We start from the raw sequence: 27,211 nt of genomic DNA, 5'->3' as shown, positions 1-27,211 counted from the left end.
CTAGATATTTGTAGTTGTCCACATATTCTAAGTCAGAACCGTCCAGAGTAGTGATGTTGGACGGGCGGGCAGGTGCAGGCAGCGATCGGTTGAAGAGCATGCATTTAGTTTGACTTGTATTTAAGAGCAATTGGAGGCCACGGAAGGAGAGTTGTATGGCATTGAAGCTCGTCTGGAGGTTAGTTAACACAGTGTCCAAAGAAGGGCCAGAAGTATACAGAATGGTGTCGTCTGCGTAGAACGACATCATTGATGTATACAGAGAAGAGAGTCGGTCCAAGAATTGAACCCTGTGGCACCAATGAGCTAATGATGCGTGATTTCGCCTGGCATAGAAAATGTGCTCACTTGTCAGGACACTGTTGTTCAGGGGAGCTAGCCAACACAGCTACAGTAAATTACTTCAAACTGAAGCTGGAAAGACTGCAAATTAGCTGCATTTCATTTTACCTTTTTTCAATTGACCTTTTTTCGTATATATCCATAAAAATGATGCCAGCTGATTCATGATTTCGACTGGCTGAAAAAACGCTGCCTGTCTGTCTGTCTCGTCCCGACTCCTGACACGTTCATTACTATTGGACAGCAGGAGATCGAATTTGAATAATGAAACAATGTTGCAAATGTCGGAGAGACAGACAGCAAGGTTTATACAAATATCCGCTGTTGAAAACGAAATGTTAGTGTAAAATAAATGTGAGAATGTCTCGATGCTTTTTATGGTGGAGATCAAGTTGATAAGTTGCCTGGCTGGGCTGATGAGACAGTGGATTGTGGAGTCAGATGGAACAGAGTAAATAGGCATTTTAACATCATAGATTTAGCCGGTGGCAATTTGTGGAATAGACACCGGCTGGAATGTGGTTTTAACCAATCAACATTCAGAATTAGACCCACCCGTTGTATAATATATAATGTTGTTGCGTCTGTAACCATGTTTGCCAGTGAAAGTTCAGTAATAGACCCATGTAATTCCAGTTGATATTGTGATGGTTGTTTTGTTTGAGCAATGCGCTGTCTGTGCGTCAGTATATGGCTATAAAAGTGGATCCTCGTGATTGTATTTTCCTTCCTATTTAGACCACATATGCCTAATAAAATACTTCAAATGCTGCGTCTCTGTCTCTCTCTCTCTCTCTCTCTCTCTCTCTCTGGTGACGTAAAGAAGAGTAACTTTAAGGCCTCAACATCTTGCTGAATTTATCTGAACTAACGTTTCTTTCTGAATTTCTGTTGGTGTCCATTTTGAAGGTGCTGAACGAAGGCCTACCTTGTCGCAACTCGTTTGCTTGCACTTGCTTATACTTAGTGCTCAGTGTTAATGATAAGAACAAACATTTTGAATTTACTGAACATAATGTAATAATGTTTGTGTATGGCTCAAAAGTCAAAACTCATGTTGCCATTCGGTATTATTGAAGGAGAATGCGGTTCTTATCGAGTTACGCTAATCCACAAGGAGTCAGTAGAAACCATATTTATTTAAGCTATATCATCTATGGTTTTTTAAAAGGGAGTAAAAATTAGGCTGAATTAATTGTTTCGCTACCAGACAAGGCTCCGCTGATAGCCAGGTGTAGCGGTGGTAAAGATTCACTCCATGGTGCTGAAAGGAAAGCTCTTCTTTTGGGACAGCTTTTATTTAGGCTCTAAGAGTTTGTGGGCACCGTTTGTAACCGTTATATTGCAATTAATGTATTGTTTAGTGTTGTGTATTGGCTTTGCTGACATGCATAAAAAAGAAATGGTTGAGTTTGCCCCACCAAGATCTGCATGTGAAAATCGCCCCTGTTTTAGAGTTCCGACAATCGAATCCACTATCCTGGTAATGCTCTACCAAGATGCATGGTGTAACCGATGTGAAATGGCTAGCTAGGTAGCTGTGGTGCGCGCTAGCAGCCTTTCAGTCGGTGACGTCACTTGCTCTGAAACCTTGAAGTAGTGGTTCCCCTTGCTCTGCAAGGGCCGCGGCCTTTGTGGAGCGATGGGTAACGATGCTTCGTGGGTGTCAGTTGTTGATGTGTCCAGAGGGTCCCTGGTTCGCGCCCGGGGCGAGGGGACGGACGTAAAGTTATACTGTTACATTGATTCTGTTGACCCGGATCACTGGTTGCTGCGGAAAAGGAGGAGGTCGAAAGGGGGGTGAATGTATCCGATGTGAAATGGCTAGCTAGGTAGCGGTGGTGTGCGCTAGCAGCCTTTCAGTCGGTGACGTCACTTGCTCTGAAACCTTGAAGTAGTGGTTCCAAAAAAGGGTTCCACCATGGTTACAAACCTTTTTGGGTCAATATAGAACACTTTTTTATGGTTCTTTATAGAACCTTTATGGAGAATGGTTCTATAAAGAACCTTTCTCAAGCTCAAATGTTCTTTGTAGAACCATACAGTATTTTTATTCTGGTTTAATAGCCATATTATATTGTTAAATATAAAACACATAAAACATGTGTTTATTAACAAGTTGAATCAGGTGTGCAAGCTTTGGAACAGCTGGGTGTCCCTGAGAAGAGAATTGAAAACTACTGACTTAGCCAACCATTCTCAATTGACATAAGGCCATAGGTGAGTCTTTCACAAGACACCAACACTGGCCATAGTCATACATAACAAGTAATAGTATAACACAACAGATTAGATAAACTGGAATTACACTCTCACTCACGGTTGCACAAAAAGAGCTGTGAGCAAACCACGACCCCAAATATTCAAACGAGCCGCCGCACCTCCATTTTAATTATCACTAAAAGAGGAAAGGACCCTTATTTGAACTGAAAGAACAATTGAAAGGCTCAAAGGGTTCATTGGGTCAGTATGGTTCCACATAGAACCATCACCCTTCCCAAAGAACCCTTAAGGAACCCTCATTTTTTTGTATGTAATGGAGAAACAATTTGACTGCGGCGGTGGAAAACTCCAGGTATTCTCTTCTCTCGTAAATATTCTCATCACGCTCCTTACGGAAACATTTGACTCTATATTCACCTTAGAAAGTATTCTTCATTCCTTGTCCTGAGGACGCACTGGGAGTGCAGGCATTGGTTACAGCACACCTGATTCAACTAATCACTAAACCTTTATTAATTACTGAAACAGATGTGTTCGTGTCGGGCTGTAACAAAAACCGGCACGCTCTCACCAGGACCGAAGGTCCCTAAGACCATGATTGAAGAACACTATCCTATCCTGCCAAGGCTCAGCGGAAGAGATGAAACCCTTTGAAAACGCTGGTATGATAGTGTTGGGCTAAAATGAAAACCTGCACACCATGTGGTTCCCAAGGACCACAATTGAAGAGCAGCAGAGAAATAGTTCCGTCCAGGGGATCTGAGTGGTGTATGGCAAGCTGAGATGGAGGGCTGAGGGGCTCATTCTACCCTGTCGTGCAAGGGTCCTGCCAGGGCTCAGGAGTGCAGATTAAACCCTCTAAAGACGCTGGCTAACACTCTGCCACTCTGCTCTGGCAGGATTGAAGGGCCATCTCATCTCTGTAAAGCCACAGCCACCAGATGTAACCCCCCCCCCCCCCCCCCCCCACCACCACCAGCCTGGCATGCACATACACACACAAACGCCCCCTGGCCTGGCTCCTGACCATTAGTGTGATAAAGTGTGTGTGTGTTTGCCCCTGAGCATGGCCTGCTGCCAGGCTTTGGAGTGTGTGTGTGTGTGTTTGTGGGCATGCCTGTGTGTGCCCCCTGGTGTAATGACTGAGACCCTGGGTTTAATCAACCCACCCTGGCTTTCGGCCAATGGCTTTGATTGATACATTTTTACTATACACAGACCTGATCGTCTCTCTGCTCTCCCTCATTCTCACATTCTCTCTCTCTCTCTCTGCATTCATAGCATTGCCTTAGTCTTCTACCATATCAGAGCTTACCTCCACAGTGAATGATTGACGTGCATTGAAGTTTTGTTGTTTCCCAATATGATATGCCCATTTTCCCTTCCTCAACAAACTGCTACACAAACTCCTAGCACCCTTTCCTCAGCCGTCTTAAATATTGAGTGAAGAGTGAATCTATGCCAGGGAATTTGGACTGCTCTTAGGGCAACAAACAAAGAACCAAAACAAATGTCATTTGAGGCAAATTGGTCAATCTATGGATCAATCTAAGTTCCTGTAACGTCCTGACCAGAGTTCTTATGTGTTGTGCTTATTTTAGTGTTGGTCAGGACGTGAGCTGGGTGGGCATTCTATGTTGTGTGTCTAGTTTGTCTGTTTCTGTGTTCAGCCTAATATGGTTCTCAATCAGAGGCAGCTGTCAATCGTTGTCCCTGATTGACAATCATATATAGGTGGCTTGTTTTGTGTTGGGGATTTTGTGGGTGGTTGTTTCCTGTGTCAGTGTTTGTGCCACACGGGACTGTGACGGTTAGTACGTTTGTTGTTTTGTATTCTTGTCTAGTTTTCTTGTTATTAAATTATGGAAACTTACCACGCTGCACATTGGTCCTCCGATCCTTCTCGCCTCTCCTCGTCCGAGGAGGAGGACGACTTAGACTGCCGTTACAGTTCCCATGTGATTACTTTCTCCACTACTGACCTGTCTTGGCATTCACGATTTTGTATCTGTCCATTCATAAACAGGTCAACTACTTAACTCACTCTCTGATCGCTAAACCCCAGTCGATATACAGTCGGAACGATATGCTGTTAATAAGGACAAAAAATGACATTATGTCTGGCCACCGTTGCAGACACTCGGGGATCGGACCAGCCTCATCTTTTCAGATGGTGATGGTGGTAGGGGGGGATTAGGTGAAGCTGGGTGCATTGGAAGAGCTCATGTTTTAGGATGGGAGGAGGAGGGGTGGTTAAGTGAGGGAATAAAGGGAAGGATAGGGTACAGTGGAGCCCAATGTGGATTTTCAGCACTGGGCTCCCTCCAGGACCCCGGGGGGACGCTAACCAACTGAGCTGCCGTACCTTTGGCAGCAGACACATCCAGATGGTAGGAATCTGGAGCACTGGGATGGAGGGAGGGCTGGAGGGATGGAGGGAGAGAGGGACGGAGGAATGAATGGAGAGGGAGGATAGAGAGATGGAAGGAGGGCTGGAGGGATGGCTGGAGGAGGGAGAGGTGGAGGGAGTGACATGGGGAGGGATAGATGGCTCAAGGGATAAATGGCTCAAGGGAGAGATGGATGGAGGGAGAATTTGATAGAGGATGGATGGATGGAGGGCTAGAGGGAGGGATGAATGGTAGGAATCTGTGTGAACTGGGATGGGGGGATTGCTGTAGAGATGATGGAGGGAGGAAAGTAGGACAGGAGGAATGGAAGTAGAGAGCGAGGGAAGGAAGGTGGCAGGTGACCGATGGCACACGAGACCCACTGAGAAAAGCAAACGCCCGGAGGGGATGATCTCCTCTCCTCCTCCACTCTACCTTCTCCTCAGGGGCTGGACTGATATATGACACACAGACCAGACACTGTCCATCTCTACCAGACGGAGGGAGGGACAGAGAGAGAGAGAGAGGGAGGGTGAGAGCGAGCGAGCCGCAGGATCATGGCAAAGGTTTCTGCCTCCCAGACCTCCCATCAGGAACGGAGCGTTTCAGGACGGAGTCGTATTTGTCACTTTGATCCTCTGCCACTTATGCCACTGTCCCCTGGTACTGTCTATTTCACCCATTCTCCTTTCCTCAACCTGTGTTTCTCTATCTCTCTCTCTTTCTCTCTCTCTGCCGCTCCAAACTGATCTGGCCCTGTCATAAAACACAAGCACTCTGTGTGAGCGATGACACGGCCACTGACTGCTCCTCCTGCTATTTTCATGCGCTCCACCACAAACACTGCTGCATGGCAATCTAAAAATACATAGCCGGAGTGGAATAACAATGAATTACCTAACAAATCTGTTTCCTGTATGAAGGATCGGGTCCTTCCTGTATAGTGCGAGCTGTCATTAGTAATCTAGAAAGCCACATCCCAAATGGCACCCTATTCATTACATAGTATACTACTTTTGACCAGGACCCGTAGAAGTTGTGCACTCTATAGGGAATAGGGTGCCATTTGGGACGCACCCTAGGGGATGTGTAAAAGTAAGTGTTAAGACTGACATGGCTCTTATACAAGACATCTCTCACATTCAAATGGACAATCTGTATTAGGCTGTCGCCCGTCTCGCCTACTCCTTTTCAATCAATTGCCTTATGGGACACGTACTGTATCTACCTACCCGTCTGACAGGCAAGTTTCAATTTGCTACAGACATCATTCACATCATTCAGCCATTAAGGATACATCGCTGGGAAGTTTAATTGCCATGATGGAGGATAGGGAAACCTCATCCTGCTTCAGAACTCTGTTACAGAGATGGGGCACAGCATGGCTGCTCGGTTACCCAGGTGGGTGGGTTCCATTAACTCAATGTGAAGGAAAGATGTAAGTTATACCTCATAAAATGTGAAGTGCTTTGAGACGTAGTGAAATAGCCAATCTAAATTCTGTTCAGTATAACTAGCATACTGACACTGGACAAGGAAAGTCAGAATGCCGGGCTACAAACCACATTGAGTGATGTCAGCAACTGAGAACAGGAAGTATCAAATTCAACTTCATTCAAATGCGTTTAAAAACATCAAGTATTCCTTACCTGTGACCAGGAAGGTGCAGCGCCCAGCGCCGGCCTCGTTGTTGACATCACAGGTGTACTCCCCCCAGCCCTCGCGGTTGAGGCTTTTGACGGTGTACTCAGTCTCGTCGCTCTGGTCGAAATGTCCAGCGTGGAGCAGGCGGTTCCCCAGCCGCCACTCGTAGCGCAGCACCCGGGAAGGGTGGGCACGCAGGACCCGGCAGTTCATTGCCACCGGCCGGCCCAGGCCCTGACGCATCTCTAACAACACAGGCTCCACCGACGGAGGGTCTGGGGAGGAGAGAGGAAGCAGTTAGACTAGTATAGGGTTAGGGTGAACCAGGATGAATCACAGAGGCTCTCTGGAAGAAAAAGAAAGAGCGTTAATGATGAGAGATTGAGAGAAGTAGTCTTATTTAATGTTTTATTTCAGTGGGAGGGTCTTGGTCGGGGAAGTAGAAAGACTGCACTGTAAAAAAGATCCTGTAAGTTGTAAGTTACTGTAAAAACAAAAGAAACAGTATGTTACTTTACATTTAAAGAAACTTTGGTTTAACAGTACATGACTACAAAGTGTATAGTAATGTAAAGTTAAACCAACATTTCTTTGGAATGTACAGTAACATACTGTACCTTTTTCGACAGTAACTTGACTGCCAGTCAGTTAGCAAAAACAGCAGGATTTTTTGCAACAGTGCAGGGCTAGAAGTTGCAGTACCATCTCTCATTCTACCTTTTCGAGACTCAGACTTAGAAGGGTTTGGGAGGTTTAAGGTTTGGGAGGGACACAGAGAGATGGATTGGAAGAGGAGACACTTGGGAAGGAAGGGAGAAAAACTCTCAGAGTTAGACCAGGGACCTAGGAGAGCCAGACAGCGAGAGAGGGGGGAGGTATATCCGTGTCATTTACTCAGCTCACTGTGGGAGGTTATGGGAATGACACAAACCACTCAAGATCGCTTCGAGGGAAGCTAGTTTTCCACAAGGGAGCTCTGTACTCTCGTCCTCAAAGTACACTTCGAGACCCAAAGATGGAAGGTATGTGAGGGATAAAGTGTGAGAGAGAGAGAGAGATATATAGAGAAAAACTGAGATATATAGAGAGAAAGAGAGAGAGGCACAGCAACAGAGAGAAAGAAAAAACATTGAGAGAGAGAGTGAGAAAGGGGAAGAGGAAACTGAGGTAACAGAGTGGACTGGATGTTACTTCAGCTAAAAACACAATTTATGTTAAAAATGAGATTTAGTTGACTCAATTGAAGAGTATCAAAAAACACTTAGGAAACCAGCTGACAATAATTAGCATATCGGAATGTCGATACTCTTCACTGATGGATGAGAAACCAAGAATAACAACAAATCATTCAATTAATACAAAGTATTCAATTAATCGGAAACAAAAAAAATAAACAAATGTTTAAAACAGAATATGTCACGCGTGATCTGAATCTGGTGACTGAGATGACAAACTGCATCTGAAGAATCTCCAAAATGGGGAGAAGTATATGAATGAATGAATAAGCTATTTGAGAATGAGACAGGCTGTGTCTCCTCTTCCACCAGACCAGACCTCTTCATGTTAATAATTCACCCAGACACATCCATTCAAGGTAAGAGCCTGACTCTGCCCATGGCCCTGGTTGGTAGGTATTACAATCAGGAGAGCTGTGTGTGTGTGTGTGTGTGTGTGTGTGTGTGTGAAAGAGAACCAGAGTGTGTGTGAGAGAGGTGTGTACGTGTGTGAGAAAGAGAAACAGAGTGTGTGTGTGTGAGGTGAGAGAGGTGTGTGTGTGTTAAGTATGTTAATTTGTGTGGGAGGTGTTGTAAGCAAGCGTGTGTGTGGTTATGACTAAATATATTCTCTCCTAATGATGCTCTGACTTGACAATCTCCACACTCTCTATACAGATGTTTGACAGAAGTTTTAAAACAACACAGAGAGAGAGGAGTGAAAAAGAGAATTACACACAAGAGGCTTAATTGCCCAGAATTAGCATATGCCACAGTGTAGAGTAGAGCAGCTGTGCTGGTGTTTCTGTGTTGTTACTGTGGTGTTGCTGTTGTGTGTAGCAATTGCTCTGGGTCAGAGGTAGAGGAAGGGAGAGCTGAAACAGCAACATGAGGGCTGAAGATAGTAATCCAAAAGGACATTTGGTTCACGTGCCCCCAAGCCCTGGTCATTAGCCTCTCAGAATCAAGGTTTTAATGAATTACTTAAATGATAAATTAAACAAAGAACCCGGATAAGGACTAGCTGCCTGCAAGGTACGAATGTAAAAAGAATAACCTCACAAAGGATTATATGAACAAAAAAGAGGGAACACATTGTATTGTGGTTGTTAAAAGAATAGAGCAGCATATATAGTCTGGTGTTACTGTGTGTGTGTGTGTGTGTGTGTGTGTGTGTGTGTGTGTGAACTCCTTTTATCTTGGCTCAATGAAAACAGAAAACAGCAAACTACTCCTTCCTTAAATGAAGCAGGCCTGTGCTTTTACCAAGCGAAACAACTAGCACAGTCTTAAAGGATGGAGTCTGAACTGAAACTCCACTTATAACATTAAAATTGTAGGCTTGTGTAGAACGACTGCGAATCAGGCACTATGCTCCTCAGCCTCGCTGAGTGGCACTAGACCAAATTACAGTAAGTGCAGTTCAATTTCACACAGAAAGACAAATAAATACAGAAGCCATGGCAAATTGAAGAAAAAACGTAAGGGAACGTCTTTAAACTTCACATAGGCTTTACGGCCTTATCCCTCCAGTATTTCTCCAGTGGAAACGCTGTTTGGTAAACTGTGTGCTTCGTGTAACAGTAAGGGCGGATGGTAAGGTAGTGAGGGCGCTGGGTTGCTGCAATGTCCCTGTTTTGGGGAGAGTGTGTGTGGGTGTGTGTTTTGAGTGTGTGTGTGTACGTTTACACTTTAGTCATTTAGCATGTGTGCGTGTGTGTCGCAGGTTTGAGGACTAACCATGGAGCTCAGTAGTAATCCATCATCAGTCAGTGGGTAGTGTGTGTGACTGTAATGAGTGTGTAGGAACACAGCAGTAAGGAGGACAGAGGGCCTCTCCCCAGCCTTAGACACACAAACATCAGAGAAAGGAAGGGGACACAGCCTGCAAAGAGAACAGGACCTTCATTTACATGCTATACCCTTGAGGTGAAAACTGATTTCACAAGACTGACAAAGGCCCAGTACAGCTTCTGTCTGAGACCACTTGGTTGAGCGTGTGTGTCGTGTGTGTATGTGTGTCTATGTGGCATGTTGCTAGGCAGACAGTAGCCTACATGTACACTACATGAACGAAAGTATGTTCGTCGAACATCTCATTCCAAAATCATGGGCATTAATATGGAGTCGGTCCCTCGTTTGCTGCTATTCTGGGAACAGCTTCCACTCTTCTGGGAAGACTTTCCCATTCAGCCACAAGAGCATCAGTGATGTCGGGTACTGATGTTGCCATTACAATTCATCCCTATGGTGTTCGATGGGGTTGAGGTCAGGGCTCTATGCAGGCCAGTCAAGTTCTTCCATACTGATCTCGACAAACCATTTTCTTATGGATCTCCCTTTGTGAACAGGGGCATTGTCATGATGAAACAGGAAAGGGCCTTCCCCAAACTGTTGCCACAAAGTTAGAAGCACAAAATAGTCTAGAATGTCATTCTATGCTGTAGCGTTAAGATTTCCCTTCATTGGAACTAAGGGGCCTAGCCAGAACCATGAAAAACAGCCGCAGACCATTATTCCTCCTCCATCAAACATTACAGTTGGCACTATGCATTCGGGCAGGTAGCTTTCTCCTGGTATCCTCCAAACCCAGATTTGTCAGTTGGACTGCCAGATGGTGAAGCGTGATTCATCACTCCAGAGAACGCATTTCCACTGCTCCAGAGTCTAATGGCGGCGAGCTTTACACCACTCCAGCCGATACTTGGCATTGCGCATGGTGATCTTAGGCTTGTGTGCGGCTGCTCGGCCATGGAAACCCATTTCATGAAGCTCCCGATGAACAGTTTTTGTACTGACGTTGCTTCCAGAGGCAGATTGGAACTCAAACCTGAGGGTTGCAACCGGGGACAGACAATATTTACGTGCTATGCGCTTCAGCACTCTGCGGTCCCATTCTGTGAGCTTGTGTGGCCTACCACTTCACTTCTGAGCCGTTGTTGCTCCTAGATGTTTCCAATTCACAATAACAGCAATTAGAGTTGACTGGGGCAGCTCTAGCAGGGCAGACATTTGATGAACTGACTTGTTGGAAAGGTGGCATCCTATGATGGTGCCACATTGAAAATCACTGAGCTCGTCAGTAAGGCCATTCTACTGGCAATGTTTGTCTATGGAGATTGCATGGCTGTGTGCTCAATTTGATACATCTGTCAGCAATGGGTGTGGTTGAAATAGCCGAATCCACTAACTTGAAGGGGTGTAAACATACTTTTGTATATTTAGTGAATGTCACAGGTTTCACAAGGGGAAAACATCAGCGTTTGGATGTCATTTCCCTATAGATTCCCATATAGACTCCGCAACATGCTCCATCAGAGTAAGGACCAGACCCCTTTCCTTTTTCCAAATTTTGATATGTTACAGCCTTATTCTAAAATGTATTAAATAAATACAAATCCTCATCAATCTACACATAATACCCCATAAATGACAAGGCGAAAACAGGTTTTTACAAACGTTTGCAAAACCCCCCCCAAATATCTTAGTTACATAAGTATTCAGACCTTTTGCTATGAGACTAGAAATTGAGCTGAGCTGCATCCTGTTTCCATTGATCATCCTTGAGATGTTTCTACAACTTGATTGCAGTCCACCTGTGGTAAATTCATTTGATTGGACATGATTTGGAAAGGCACACAACTGTCTATAAGGTCCCACAGTTGACAGTGCATGTCAGACCAAAACCAAGCCAAGAGGTCAAAGGAATTGTCCGCAGAGCTCCGAGACAGGATTGTGTCGAGGCACAGATCTGGGGAAGGGCACCAAAAAATGTCTTCAGCATTGAACGTCCCCAGGAACACAATACCTCCATCCTCTTAAATGGAAGCAGTTGGGAACCACCATGACTCTTCCTAGAGCTGGCCACCCGGCCAAACTGAGCAATCGGGGGAGAAGGGCTTTGTTCAAGATGGTGACCAAGAAACCGATGGTCACTCTGACAGAGCTCCAGAGTTCTTCTGCGGAGATTTGAGAACCTTCCAGAAAGACAAAGGGTCTGAATAATTTCCGAATGCACTCTACATCATAAATATACACACCTACATATTTATTTGGACAGGGATGCACATTTTTCTATACTCCAGCATTTTGGATTTGAGATGAAATGTTTCATATGAGACGACAGGACAGAATGTACAGTACTTGAGGGTATTTTTATCCATGTCTGTTTTTGCGTTTAGAAATGTGCAAATAAATACGTAGAGCAGTGTACATAAACCCAGTGGACACATGGATGTATGTGTTTGTATGTGTGTATGTGTGTGTTTGCATCCATGTTGTAAGAGACACTGTATGTCACTGGTTCAGGGAAAAGCTTGGCATTCAGATTTAATTTCCCTCGACTCAGACTTCTGATGCTTCCATCAGGGAGTGACACAAAGTAGACACTAACCAGCGGGCACACAGACGCACTCACTGCTGGATGTGTTTGTGTGTGTGTATGTGTGTTTAACCGTGTGGTATGTTGTTAGGCAGACTCCATTCCCTTTGTGTGTTAGGGTTCAAGGTTCACCAGTTCTCCCCATGTGGCACAGCCAACAGCCTATTCTTGTCTCTCTCAATCTTGCTCTCCCTCCATCCCTCTCTCCCCACCCCCCATCCTGTGGGTGTTGCCTCTCCCTCAGTATAACTGGTTTGCTATTGGATCCCCCCCCCCCACCACCACCACCAACACAGTGGGTACAACACAGATTTACGCCTATTCCTCACCGTTCGAAGCCAACGAGCCAATGGGTACAACCCACTACATGGGTACAACACAGATTTACGCCTATTCCTCACCGTTCGAAGCCAACGAGCCAATACAGTACCATACAGACCTGTCACGTGTTTCCTCACTGCATTGCCTTTCCACAGCCTGCATGGAAACACGCAGGCAACACCCGAAAATATAGACCTTTAACCTAAAGAGAACTCACGTGTTCTTCTGTGTGCAACCTTTGGAAATCCAACGTGTTTTGATATTGCATTCGGATACAGGACCTAACAGTTATTAGCTAGTCAAACTGATGGCATATGTAATGATGAATGCGATTGAACTATTCATAAAGAGTCTCCATGCTGTTGAATAATGCAGACTACAATGCTGCGTCGCTTGAACGCACCCCTCTTAGCTGCTTCCACTAAGGCCAGAGATAAATGAAATAATGAACTTCCAACAGCAGGGTCTGCATTACCATATTGGTATTCAACTTTTAGCAGTGCTGGGAAAAGCACCCAATTGTCGTACTTGAGTAAAAGTAAAGATATCTTAATAGAAAGTTACTCAAGTAAAAGTGAAAGTCACCCTGTAAAATACTACTTGTGTAAAAGTAGAAGTATTTGGTTTTAAATATACTTAAGTATCAAAAGTAAACGTAATTGCTAAAATATACTTAAGCATCAAGAGTAAAAAAACAAACCATTTCAAATTCCTTATATTAAGCACCATTTTTATTTATTTTTTATTTACAGATAGCCAGGGTGTCACGTTCCTGACCTTATTTCCTTTGTTTTGTCTTTGTTAAGTTGGTCAGGACGTGAGCTGGGTGGGCATTCTATGTTATGTGTTTCTATGTTGGGTTCATTCAACTAGCCTGATATGGTTCTCAATCAGGGGCAGGTGTTTTACGTTTCCTCTGATTGAGAACCATATTAAGGTAGGCTGTTCTCACTGTTTGTTTGTGGGTGATTGTTCCTGTGTCAGTGTTTGTGCCACACGGGACTGTTTTCGTTCGTTCATGTCATTCGTGTGTTCCTTCCTGTTCGTGCGTTCATGTTATATGTTCACAAGTTCAGGTCTGTTAACGTCGTTTATTGTTTTGTAGTTTGTTAAGAGTTTTTCCGTCTTCGTCTTTCTTTATTAAAACAAACATGTATTCAACCCACGCTGCGTTTTGGTCCGATCCATGCTCCTCCTCAGACGAGGAGTTAAACGACCGTTACACAGGGGCACACTCCAACACTCAGACATAATTTACAAGCGAAGCATGTATGTTTAGTGAGTCCGCCTAATCTAAGGCAGTAGGGATGACCAGGGATGTTCTCTTGAGAAGTGCGTACATTTTGACAATTTTCCTGTCCTGCTAAGCATTGAAAATGTAACGAGGGTGTTTGGGTGTCAGGGAAAATGTAAGGCGTAAAAAGCACATGATTTTCTTTAGGAATGTAGTGAAGTAAAAGTATAAGTTATCAAAAATATAAATAGTAAAGTACAGATACCCCAGAAAACGACTTAAGTAGTACTTTAAAGTATTTTTACTTAAGTACTTTAGACCACTGACTATAGAGAGGGATAATCTATTACCTAAAAAGTATCAAATGTATGCTAATCAATGTGGTAGTTTCATAGAATCACTAATAAGTTTATCTCCGCCATCAACTCGGATGTGTAAATGTGAAGCATCCGGTTGGTGTTTCCACTTACTACCAAATATGGTGACAAGAGGAAGCCTGTGGCTGGCAGTGTGAGATGGATTTTGGATAACATTCTGCTAATTTTGTCATCGATGAAACATATGATCTCCATTCAGTTTTCTGTTTCCAAAACTAGAACCTGTAACAAACAGAGTGGACTGTGTTTTGTAGACTTTACTTTTTGACAAAGTTTAAAAAAAATTGCATTGTTTAGAAGGAATGCAAGGGTGAAATGAGTTATTGCACACGCGCACTTCACAGAATAGTCCTTCCCTAATGGAAATATGCAAACAAATACTAGAAAGCGCCAATCGGATCTCACTAGCTCGTGCTTGGCTCCGCCCACCTCCACTACGATTAATTTGCTCCCATTGGAGACAACACTCTGTTCTATCTTGGCTTAGTTATAAACATCTTAAGAGATTACTCTATCCCAGCTTCATGTTTACAACCAACACATTCGCTGACCTTTGCTGCTGCCGCAACGCCATTCGTTCAACGCGGCTGATCAATTCAATATTGTTCTATAAAAATGGTAATATTCAAATTTCAGGCCCCAAATGTAGTGTTGTAGTTAGGCCTTGTTATGTAATGTAATGTGTGGAGATTCATTTGGCGTTAGTAAGTGTTAGTTTAGGGGGTGATAGTGATTCATATTAGAGTGTAGCCCCCGGGGGCTGTCGTACTTGCCTTTATTGACGCAGAAAAGAAAATTAATTAAAAACAATAATCGTATAATTCCGTGCATTTTTCTCCGACAACAGTCTCTTTATCCCACTCTTTTGATGAATGTCAGTTAGAGCTGCTGCTCCGCTCGGGGCGAGAATCACACAATAGCAGCGGCGTAACGTGGTAGGGAGGAGAGGATGTGAGAGACAGCAGAATGGGGACATGGATAATATAAGCATGGGCAGCTGCGTTTACACTGCTCAGGGGCTGAGAGGAGAGAGAGAGGGAGCGAGAGAGAGAGAGAACTCAATTGTTCTAATCCTGACAGACAGCCTACACCGTCCAGCCAGGATACCTCTTTTATCCCTCTCTCTTTTTTTTCCTCTCTATCCCTCTCTTCTCTCCTCATACACTCAGGGATTCACGGAGTTAGTTTTAATAAGAACATTAGAGTTTCACAGCTGGAGATATGATTTCTGCCCTTGCTTTGCGTTTCTATTAGAGCCAACACATATTTTCTGGATGCAGCATCGAGACGAGGCCTCCCAATCCTTCCCTACCTCCCATTCTGGCTCGGCCAGCTAGCCGAGCAGCGAACAGATGCAGGTTTTTACATATCAAAGCTGTCGACTGGGCCCCGCTTGGCGCCTTCCTTCACGCCTCTAATGCTCTTTGCTTCAGAGGACTGTACCTCGGCCCCTTGATCGAGTTACTAAACACGACGGCTTTGCAGATGGCACGCCACCAAGGCATGCTGCTGCTCGCTCTCTTCCTCGCTCACGCTGGGGTCTGGAAACGCAGGCGAGAAAAACATCTCAGAGGGATTGGGTCGCTCTCACGTGGCGGGAGACAGGCCAAGAGAGAGAGAGTGATGGGGAGGGAAAGTGTCTGTACCACAGTAACATCAAAGACAGTACAGTATAAAGATAGGCAGGAACTGCTTCTCCAATAGAAATCTCCGATCACACTTGTAGGTGATGTTATGGCGACATTGCCGAGCTAAGATCATGCGCAGAAACACGCCATCGGGTCCAACGGTCGTCTCGCACTGAACTGCGCATGTGCAGGCCGTCAAATCAAAGTTGTTTTTGCCGAAAATGAAAACGTGTCAGTTTGTCACTTTCACAAGGTTGTAATGATAACATGTTCAACTACTCTACTTAAGACGTTGACTCCAATCTAGATTGTGCCTTTAGATTTTGAGAATAAGGAAGAATTTAGATTTCTTTAGATTTCTTCCACTAAGGAAGAATTTCTCGCTTCTCTAATTGACGTCTCAAACCCCAGCCTGGTCTGCTTGGTCTGTTTCGCAAGCATTCCCAGAAGTCTTGCGAAGCTGCACCTCTGGGTTTAGAAACTCTGTGGTAACATGTTGGCACTGTACAGCAACATAGGTAAGGCGCCTGGATGGGAACTGAGTATATTACATACACTACATGACCACAAGTATGTGGACACCTGCTCGTCGAACATCTCACTTCAAAATCATAGGCATTAATATGGAGTTGGTCCCCTTTGCTGCTATAACAGCCTCCACTCTTCTGGGAAGGCTTTCCACTAGATGTTGGAATATTGCTGCGGGGACTTTCTTCCATTCAGCCACAAGATCATTATTGAGGTCAGGCACTGATGGTGGGCGATTAGGCCTGGCTCGCAGTCAGCGTTCCAATTCAACCCAAAGGTGTTCGATGGGGTTGAGGTCAGGGCTCTGTGCAGGCCAGTCAAGTTCTTCCATACCGACCTCGACAAACCATTTCTGTATGAATCTCGCTTTGTGCATGGGGCAATTGTCATGCTTAAACAGGAAAGGGCCTTCCCCAAACTGTGGCACTAAGTTGGAAGCACAGAATTGTCTAGATGCTTGGTCATGGAAACCCATTTCACGAAGCTCCCGATGAACAGTTATTGTGCTGTTGTTGCTTTCAGAGGCAGTTTGGAACTTGGTAGTGAGTGTTGTAACCGAGAACAGGTCATTTTTACGCGCTACGCATGTCAGCACTCGCCGGTCCCGTTCTATGAGCTTTTGTGGCCTACCACTTCGCGGCTGAGCGATTAGACGTTTCCACTTCACAATAAAAACATTTACTAGCAGGGCAGAAATTTGACTAACTGACTTGTTGGAAAGGTGGCATCGTATGATGATGCCACGTTGAAATTCCCAAAGCTCTTCAGTAAGGCAATTCTACTGCCAATGTTTTCCTTTGGAGATTGCATGGCGGTGTGCTCGATTTTATACACCTGTCAGCAACCGGTGGCTGAAATAACCAAATCCACTAATTTGAAGGGGTGTCCACATACTTTTATATATATTGTGTATATGAAACCACACTGAATACACAACAGAAATACTAGTACATAACAGTTACAATCGATCTGGATACAATGCATACTATGTACTGTACCTATAGAACAATGACCCTCTCCTCCCACTTCTGTAAAAATGTGCCCCTCATCTCACACCTATGTCTAAATGTTCTAAAAAAATATGAAACATTTTGACACTATCCCTCCTTTTCAATTTCTACACATAGCAAGCAAAGTGTTTGTGATGTCCACCCTACATGGGTCGTTGGTGAGACATAGTTTTCATGCATCTAATTTCTATTCTGCCGCCTATTTCTCAGCGGCGCCGGTGGCAGCCCGCGTTACCACATCAGCAAAGCTACCACCTTGTCCTCGACTGACGAAACACCGTCACAGGTGGAAGCAAGGAGGCTATTTCACTAGCAGCCTTCCAGTCCCGACAGAGCCCTCTCTGCCCGGCCCGACAATGACAGTGGCCTTGCTCCTCCTCTTCTTCCCTCGAGAATCGTGACAGTTTCTATAGTTAGAGTGCCAGCCCTCCTTCTCCTCCTCCTCCACTCCCAGAAAATCAAGCTGACGACTGCCAGAGACCAAGCAGCACTCATGAGAGCGACGCCCATTCTCTAAACACTGGTAAGCCTACGAGTGACGAGACGAATTGCGTGGAGTCCGAGTTCCAATGTGTAGGCTTTAATATAAATAGCCTCCAGATAAATACTGTATACAGTATATAGCTAGCCTAGTAGTCTAGACTGCATTGTCGGCATAATGAAACAATCCCTAGAAAGCTATTGTTTTGACGGTGGACTGATTGTATTATTTGCCATTAATAGACTTGCTTTACACAGCACAAACTTTATATCTAAACTGCGAGAGAGGTAGGCCTACAGGACAGCTGTATATTCAAAAAATATATATATTGGTTACTGATTAGTATACTGTTGCATAGAAATTTCATTTTACAATCTGCAATGTTTGAATTTCCCAATTGAATTATTGAACAAGTAAATACATTATTGTCGCCAGCCGGCATTCTAAATAGCAGCATTGCGACACCGTAAGCCTATAGCTTCATGAAACATAAACAGTAGGAGAAAATGACGACCAAATAAAAATAAACACGTATCCATTAAAGCAAAGCTATAGGCTACTACAAGCACTAGCGCCACATCATCTGATAGTCTATCGATAGGCAGCCGATAGAAGTCACAATTTCAGAACCATGGACAGCGATCGGTAGTCTATACTTTGTGAGAAGCTGACGCATTTGTTTTTTGGGTCCAGAGAAGCCGCGCTGTGCCAGTGTATTTAGTACTCTGTGACTGGTAAAAAGGGCCATGAAAATACACACTGATATGATGATTGATTAATCAATGCTTAACCTCTAATAACTGGCTTCACTATAAACACTGCTTTGGGAAGTTGGTGCCGAAGACTATAGTTGTCTGCCAAGATATCACTCATTGAACCCAAACGTGTATTGTAGTACTAATCTTTACCTGACTGATTCCTGGCCTCCTCTCTCCATCCACTTCAGCTCTATCCATTTCAGACCTCCATCAGTGTATCACTAAAACCTCTTAAAGCCACCCTTATCCACCTTTACTGGTCACCATGGAAACGTGGACACACACCTACGTCAACATAGCTTTTAGACCAGTAGGTCTGTGCAGCCTCAGGATGTATCCCAAATGGCATCCTAAGCCCTACACCCGTAGGAAAAAGGGTTCCAAAAGGGTCCTTTGCAAGGCAAAGGGTTCTAGCTAGCACCAAAAAGGGTTCCCTATATGGAGACAAATGGTTCTACTTAGCACCTTTTTTTCTTCCTGAAAATTCCTTCCCTCACCCCTGAAAGTGGCCTGAGTTTTCTTCAACTACCATGGCGGTGGTTGTTCAAAGGTTACTGCTACTCAAGGGAAAAAACATGTTGTTGTTTCTAGTTTTACTTTTGACTCTGAGTGAAGATGGATCTTCAGGGCAGAGGAATACTTTTCATTGAGGGACTATTTCTTTAGTCTCTGAGGATGTAACAGGGGAAACGGTATAGAGACACCTTTTTCTTATGTAAAATATTACACTGTAGGTTTTTAGTATTCAGATTATATTCAGTTACTGGCACAGGTCATTTGAATGTATTAGCCGTCGGTATGACTCACGTAATAGTATGGAGGGATGATGATTAATTCAGAGGAGGATAGTTCAATTTACCATCTTATTAGCTAGATGAGTTTGTGTTCCATGGTGCACATTATTCTTATCGAAATGGCTTTGGAGGTAGATCAGAGGGTTTTGTTTGAATATATGGAACCTTCTATCTTTTGTTTGAATATCTGACACCTTTTATGTAGCTGTATGCAGACGGAGGACATATTCTCTTTATTCATATCCTATTAGAGGAACAAAATTCAAATTTTTCCATGGTATGGGTAAATCTTATTAGGGTAGTTTAATCTTTGTTCTACCTGCATGTTTTCCTGATGAAGAGAAGCGGCACGGCACGCTTTCTCTTCTGCAGGCACAGGCAAGCCTGCCTAACAGATATTTTCATTAATGCAGCTGATTGCAGAGGGATGCTAAAAAGCTTTTGAGGCCTTTGACAGGCCTTTGAGTTAGTGCCCGCTTGTTATCTTGTTTGCTTCTATTCCAGATCGAATTGTGCTACCCTAAAACAAAACGGGAGTCTCGCTGCCGCTGCCTTACGATGCGAAGGCAGGCTGGATTATCATGACCTATCGCTCCTGGTGGGAGTAAATTGATCTCTGCTGAGAGAAGAAGAATGGAGGGAAGAGGAGCTGCATCCGTTCAGATCCTCCGCTGAGAGAATAAAATAAGCAGAAGAAAGAGTGCAGGAGTGGGCCAGACCAGGCAAGCATTCACAGTGGTGGAAAAAGTACCCAATTGTCATACTTGAGTAGAAAGTTACTCAAGTAAAAGTGAAAGTCACCCAGTAAAATACTACTTGAGTAAAAGTCTAAAAGTATTTGGTTCTAAATATACTGAAGTATCACAAGTAAATGGAATTGGTAAAATATACTTAAGTACCAAAAGTAAAAGTATAAATCATTTCAAATTCCTTATATTAAGCAAAGCAGATGGAACCATTTTCTTGTTTTTAAAATGTACAGATTGCCAGGGGTACACACCAACACTCAGACATCACTTACAAACGATGCATTTGTGTTTAGTGATTCTGCCAGATCAGAGGCAGTAGAGATGACCACAGAAGTTCTCTTGATAAGTGTGTGAATTGGACCATTTTCCTGTCCTGCTAAGCACTCAACATGTAACGAGTACTTTTGGGTGTCAGGGAAAATGAACGGAGTAAAAAGTACATTATTTTCATTAGGAATGTAGTGAAGTAAAAGTAAAAGTTGTCAAAAATATAAATAGTAAAGTAAAGTACAGATACCCCCAAAAACTGCTTAAGTAGTACTTTAAAGTGTTTTTTCTTAAGTACTTTACACCACTGGGCATTCAGAATGTGTGATGGATTCTTATGAAGAGGGATCTTTTTTTCCCCTTTATTTAACTAGAAAAGTAATTTAAGAACAAATTCTTATTTTCAATGACGGCCTAGGAACAGTGGGTGAACTGCCTTGTTCAAGGGCAGAACGACAGCTTTTTACCTTGTCAGCTCGGGGATTCGATCTTGCAACCTTTCGCTTACAAGTTCAACACTCTCTTACAAGTTGCCGCCCCTCTGATTGAACCACCTGAGTGAACCACAGGGAATTGGCTCTAGCTCAGCACCAGCACACCTAATTAAAAACGTGGCTACATTACTTTTCAGAATATGCTGTATTCAACTTAAGATCTGCTTCTTCCCACATCATTGCATTGGAGATGCTGTGAGGCACAATATTCACCTTAACTCTATTTTCCTCCCCACACATTGCATTGCAGCTGCCTGTGTGTGAGGCATGAGGATCTACAGTGTTGTTGTAGAGCGGGGTTCCCCAAAAGGCAGCCCGTGGGCGGTGATTTTACTTCTCCCCCAAAGTTTTCTCAGCAAAAAATAAATGAAGTATTCCGACCCCTTCCCCTTTTCCAAATTATTTTTAACGTTACAGCCTTATTCTAAATTGGATTAAATACATTTTCCCTCATCAATCTAAACACAATATCCCATAATGACAAAGTGAAAACTGTTTTTAGATTCTTTAATTTAAAATACAGAAATACATTATTTACATAAGTATTCACACCTTTTGCTATGAGACTCTAAATTGAGCTCAGGTGCATCCTGTTTCCATTGCTCACCCTTGAGATGTTTCTACAACTTGATTGGAGTTCACCTGTGGTAAATTCAATTGATTGGACATGATTTGGAAAGGCACACATGTCTATAAGGTCCCACAGTTGACAGTGCATGTCAGAGCAAAAACCAAGCCATGAGGTCAAAGGAATTGTCTGTAGAGCTCCAAGACAACATTGTTTCGAGGCACAAATCTGGGGAAGGGTACCAAAAAAATTCTGCATCATTGAAGGTCCCCAAGAACTCAGTGGCCTCAATCACTCTTAAATGGAAGAAGTTTCTTCCTAGAGCTGGCCGCCCGGCTAAACTGAGCAATCGGGGGAGAAGGGCCTTGTTCAGGGAGGTGACCAAGAACCCGATGGTCACTCTGACAGAGCTCCAGAGTTCCTCTGTGGATATGGAAGAACCTTCCAGAATGACAACAATCTCTGCAAAACTCCACCAATCAGGCCTTTATGGTAGAGTGGCCAGACGGAAACCAATCCTCAGTAAAAGGCACATGACAGCCCGCTTGGAGTTTGCCAACTTTCACCTAAAGGACTCTCAGACCATGAGAAACAAGATTCTCTGGTCTGATGAAACTAAGATTGAACTCTTTGGCCTGAATGCCAAGCAACACATATGGAGGAAACCTGGCAACATCCCTACGGTGAAGCATGGTGGTGGCATAATGATGCTGGGGGGATGTTTTTCAGCGGCAGGGATTGGGAGACTAGTCAGGATTGTTTTGGCACACAGCCAAAACAACGCAGTAGTGGCTTTGTGACAAGTCTCTGAATATCCTTGAGTGTCCCAGCCAGAGTCTGGACTTGAACCCGATCGAACATCTCTGGAGAGACCTAAAAATAGCTGTGCTGCGACGCTTCCCATCCAACCAATCTGCAGAGAAGAATGGGAGAAACTCCCCAAATACAGGTGTGCCAAGCTTGTAGCGTCATACTCAAGAAGACTCGAGGCTGTAATCGCTGCCAAAGGTGTTCAACAAAGTACTGAGTAAAGGGTCTGAATACTTATGTAAATGTGATTTTTCTGTTTTTTATATTTATACATTTGCTAAAATTGATAAAACTGTTTTTGCTTTATCATTATGGAGTATTGTATGTAGATTGATGAGGAAAAACAAAACAATTTGCTCAATTTTAGAACAAGGCTGTAACATTACAAAATGTGGAAAAGGTCAAGGGGGTCTGAATACTTTCCGAATGCACTGTAGACTGAACAAATATATGTAAACGTATCATGTAAAGTGTTTGTCAAAAGTAGATCGATTTTGGTTGGTAACCCTGAAAAAATTGTCTTTCAACTCGCCAGATTGAACCCGTTTTTTATTGTCACTCAGAGAATAATTGTTCCAGATGCAAAACCCGTGTCACTCCACGTGGCCAACCTTTTTTCATTTGGAAAAATATTCTGTTATATTTTATTCTGTAATATTACATTATGTTTTTTTACTATCAAATCAGTGTGTTTTTACTGTGATAAGGGCTAAATTAATAAAAGCCATAGGCTTCTACAATCAAGCGCCACTGCTGAGGTTAATGCCTTTTTGATGATTGTGTTCAACAATATAATATAACCAGTTGATATTGCGGATTCAATAAATACATTTTAAAATGGCACTTGTTTATTATTGACTGAATTAGCAATTAGGATATATTTGTAATGGTTAGGATAAATTAGGCATTGTTGCGCACAGTTGGCATATAGATAAATGCCCACATTTCTTTCTGGCCTTGTGTTCTAAAAATAGTTGTGTTCAGTTGTGTTCATCCATAAATATGGATTCCCCCTGTGAAGATTTTTTCATTCAGACAGGCAGGCACCCATCCACACACACGCACACACACACACACACGCACACGCACTCACACATACACCGCAGGCTTCAGAACAGCCCCTTAGCTCCAGTACAGTACTGTACTCCCTTCCATTGAAACCCCACTTCTCCTAAAGATGTGACATTCTAAGATGGCTTAACGGCTAATTAGCAGAAGGCTAATTTATTCCCGCTAGTATTCATTTTGTATTCATTAATGTAGATTTGAATGGAATATTTAAAATCAAAGACTGGGATTCAAAGCAGTATCACTCATTCACAGAGATGGAAGTTTTTCAGGAGAAAGTAGAAAAAAGAACGAGTGAATGAGGGAAATTAAAGCAATCCATGCATGGCGCCGGGTGAATGCATATGGTTTCTCTGGCAAGTGATTATAGGAAATAGGAAAACTTAGGGAAAGGGTTGATTCTGTGACTGTGTGCCATAAATTCTATTGTTATTGGTGCTTTAAAGTTTCCATGGCTCGAATCCCCATTGTTTTCTCACATGGCCCAGTTAGTTAGTTAGTTTGGCTCTCACATGTTCAATCAAAACTCCTGTACTTATTCCCTCTAAAGCCAAGAAAATACTCACTGACCAGATAATCACAAACAGGAGATTTTTCTATTGAAAGTGCTCCTTAGTCCAAAACCAGGCTTGATCTGTATCCAGGAAACCCGCCCTAGGTGTGTATATGGAACACACCGTAATAACCCTTTATAGAACAAGTAATCAATCACAACATGACTATGATGGAGTAGGAACTCAAGTGACCACAGTTATTGGGGAAGAGGGGACATTTTATTTTTGTTCCTTTTTTTCAAGGTATTATTTTGACATGGCCATCACATCTGAGTTCAGTCATTAATGAGTTGGCTCTGTGAGGAACATTAATGAAGTTCTGATGTGCTTTGAAGACTAAACAGCCAATTGGCATAGAATTGATTGTGATTATAACGCTGATGACAGACAACACATATCAAAGGTTAGCGGTTGGGCTTGGCTCCGCACTGATGCAGTGGCTGAAACGGTAAACAAAGGATTTAGCCGCTACGAAGATCATTCACCTCACCTCACTCTCTACAACAGGAGTCCCCAATTACATTCAGCCTTGGGACAATTTTTCCTTGAGCGGATGGTCGGGGTGGTGGAACATAGTTATAAAAAATGTGTACACTGCAAACGAACCGCAAGAATCCCAAACGGATAAAGTATTTGCCAAATACATAATAATTTCAAACCTTGATTAGCCTACTTTGGGATACAATCACATATGCCGCTCTATTTATGCGTGGGAATTCTTGGGAACAGATTTCCTAAATTAAAGTCACTTTGAGCTGATTTCCTGATGAATTTACAGTCTTTTATGTCCAACAACGAAAATTATACTGAACAAAAAATATGAACACAACAATATCAAAGATTTTACTGACTTACAGTTCATATTAGGAATATCAGTCAATTGGAATATATTCATTAGGCCCTAATCTATGGATTTCCCATGACTGGGAATAAAGATATGCATTCGTTGGTAACAAATACCTTGAAAAAAAGTAGGGGCGTGGATCAGAAAACAAGTTAGTATCTGGTGTGACCACCATTTGCCTCATGCAGCGCAACACATCTCCTTCGCATAGAGTTGATCAGGCTGTTCATTGTGTCCTGTGGAATGTTGTCACACTCCTCTTCAGTGTCTGTGCGAAGTTGCTGGATATTGGCGGGAACTGGAACACGCTGTCGTACACGTTGATCCAAAGCATCCCAAACATGCTCAATGGGTGACATGTCTGGTGAGTATGTAGGCCATGGAAGAACTGGGACATTTTCAGCTTCCAGGAATTGTGTACAGATCCTTGCAACATCGGGCCATGCATTAAAATGCTGAAACATGAGGTGATGGCGGCGGATGAATGGCATGACAATGGATCTCGTCACGGTATCTGTGCATTCAAATTGCCGTCGATAAAATGCCATTGTGTTCGGTCCGGATTCCCCGGCGACGATCTACGGTCCGGAGTCCCCGGCGACGATCCACGGTCTGGAGTCCCCGGCAACGATCTATGGTCCGGTTCCTCCGGCGACGATCCGGTTCCTCCGGCGACGAGCCACGGTCCGGATCCTCCGGCGAGGATCCATGGTCCGGAGCTTCCGGCAACGATCCCCGCACCAGAGCCGCCATGGAAGATGACGTATCTGCGAGCGGAGTGGGTACTTCGCCCCGCACCGGAGCTGCCCCCGACGGTAGATGCCCACCCGGACCCTTCCCTATTGAGTCAGGTTTTGAGGTCGGAGTCCGCACCTTTGAGGGGGGGGGTACTGTCACACCCTGACCATAGAGAGCTTTTTATTCTCTATGTTGGTTAGGTCGGGGTGTGACTAGGGTGGGTTATCTAGGTGATTTATACATCTATGTTGGCCTGGTATGGTTCCCAATCAGAGGCAGCTGTTTATCGTTGTCTCTGATTGGGGATCATATTTAGGCAGCCATTTCCCCTTTGTACTTTGTGGAATCTTGACTATGTATAGTTGCCTGTTAGCCCTATTGTTAGCTTCACGGTTCATTTTGAGATTTATTGTTTTTGTTTTGCTGTGAGTTTCACCTATAAATAAAAGATGTGGAACCCAGATCACGCTGCGCTTTGGTCCACTCATTATAACGATCGTGACAGATTCTGATCAAAATATGCTTGTTGTCTTTATCAAACTAATGTTTATGCATGTTTTCAGTGTGGAACCTGTCTATGTGTAGGGTGGTTATAGCCTAGCCTTAGGCTAACCTGTTCTAAATGGCACTAGCAGTTTGCAAGTAGCCAAAGTGGAAAATAGACAGGACGTAATTATTCCAAAACTGCAGTTCGTTGTTGGAACACATATTTCCCTACTTCAATCAACCAGTCCATTTTGAATTTGTGATAAAACTGTTGTTATTTCGCAAGGAATGTAGCTTGTGTATCCCATCAGTTAGATACATTTTATAGGCATTTATTTATGTAGGCCTAATGGGAGCATGTGTGCGCACTCAGGATGCATGTATAGAGGGAGCGGTCGGAAGGCAATTGAGTGAGTGAGACACCCAATTGAGTGAGTGAGACAGAGGGGAAAGGGAATTTAGAGAGAAGAACTGTGTGCTGTTTAGCTCGGTTTGTTGTGCCCCACAAAAGTACATGTTGGCCTATGGAACAATAGAGTCAAAGCAAGACAAAACGTCTTCAAAGGTTAAAGATTGAGTTTCGACGTCCGTCTTACTTATTTTTTTGCGCTGTCACAGTGTCACCATGAAAATGTTTAAAACTTGTCTCAGCAGCATAAATATTTGATGCAATGAGGGTGGAAACAGCAGAGCTGTTTTATCCTGTTACAAATATCCTGTACTTTTTCATTTTGCGCATAGCAGTGGCGATTTTAGCATGTAAATCTTGGTGGGGCAAAAAAATTTAAAAGTTGAATGCATGTCAGCAAAGCCACTACACAACACTAAACAATACATTAATTGCACTATAACGGTGACAAACAGTGCCCAAAAACTGTTAGGGCCTACATAAAGCTGTCCCAACAGCAGTCCCAACACCTTACCACAGCTACACCTGGCTATCAGCAGAGCCTTGTCTGGCAGCGAAACAGTTCATTCAGCCTCATTTACTGCCTTTAAAAAAAACATAGCTGATATGGCTGACTTGCTAAAACAAATGTGGTTTCTAATGACATTTGAGATGTACAAACTACGGCATAAGCGGACAACAAGCGGATCATAACTTTGATTAAGACATTCATGAGCGAGCTAGGACGGACGTAACGTTAGTCAATATAACTATTTGTTTAGCACTTTTGAAATATACAGCGACAGAATTCAGAACATGAGCTGTTCTTACAGTGTCCACCCTGTACACCAAGAACCGTAGGATAAATAAAACTTGGAAAAGAGTCCCTTAATCCCATATTTGGGACCACCCAGCCACTG

General features: G+C 43.5%; 1 protein-coding gene across 4 annotated transcripts in view; it reads right to left on the bottom strand.

The window, feature by feature from the left end:
- Nucleotides 1-27,211, bottom strand: part of LOC139556583 (MAM domain-containing glycosylphosphatidylinositol anchor protein 2-like) — a 362,908-nt gene that overhangs the window by 90,317 nt on the left and 245,380 nt on the right. For all 4 annotated transcript variants that reach the window (XM_071370710.1, XM_071370711.1, XM_071370712.1 and 1 more), the window contains exon 10: nt 6,605-6,874. In XM_071370710.1, the coding sequence (XP_071226811.1) occupies nt 6,605-6,874 (270 nt within the window). The remainder of the gene's footprint in view (nt 1-6,604; nt 6,875-27,211) is intronic.

The sequence above is a fragment of the Salvelinus alpinus genome, chromosome 27 (genome assembly GCF_045679555.1).
Source record: "Salvelinus alpinus chromosome 27, SLU_Salpinus.1, whole genome shotgun sequence".
Classification (NCBI taxonomy): domain Eukaryota; kingdom Metazoa; phylum Chordata; class Actinopteri; order Salmoniformes; family Salmonidae; genus Salvelinus; species Salvelinus alpinus.
The sequence above is the reverse complement of the archived record's forward strand: the minus strand, read 5'-3'. Positions and strand labels throughout refer to the sequence as shown.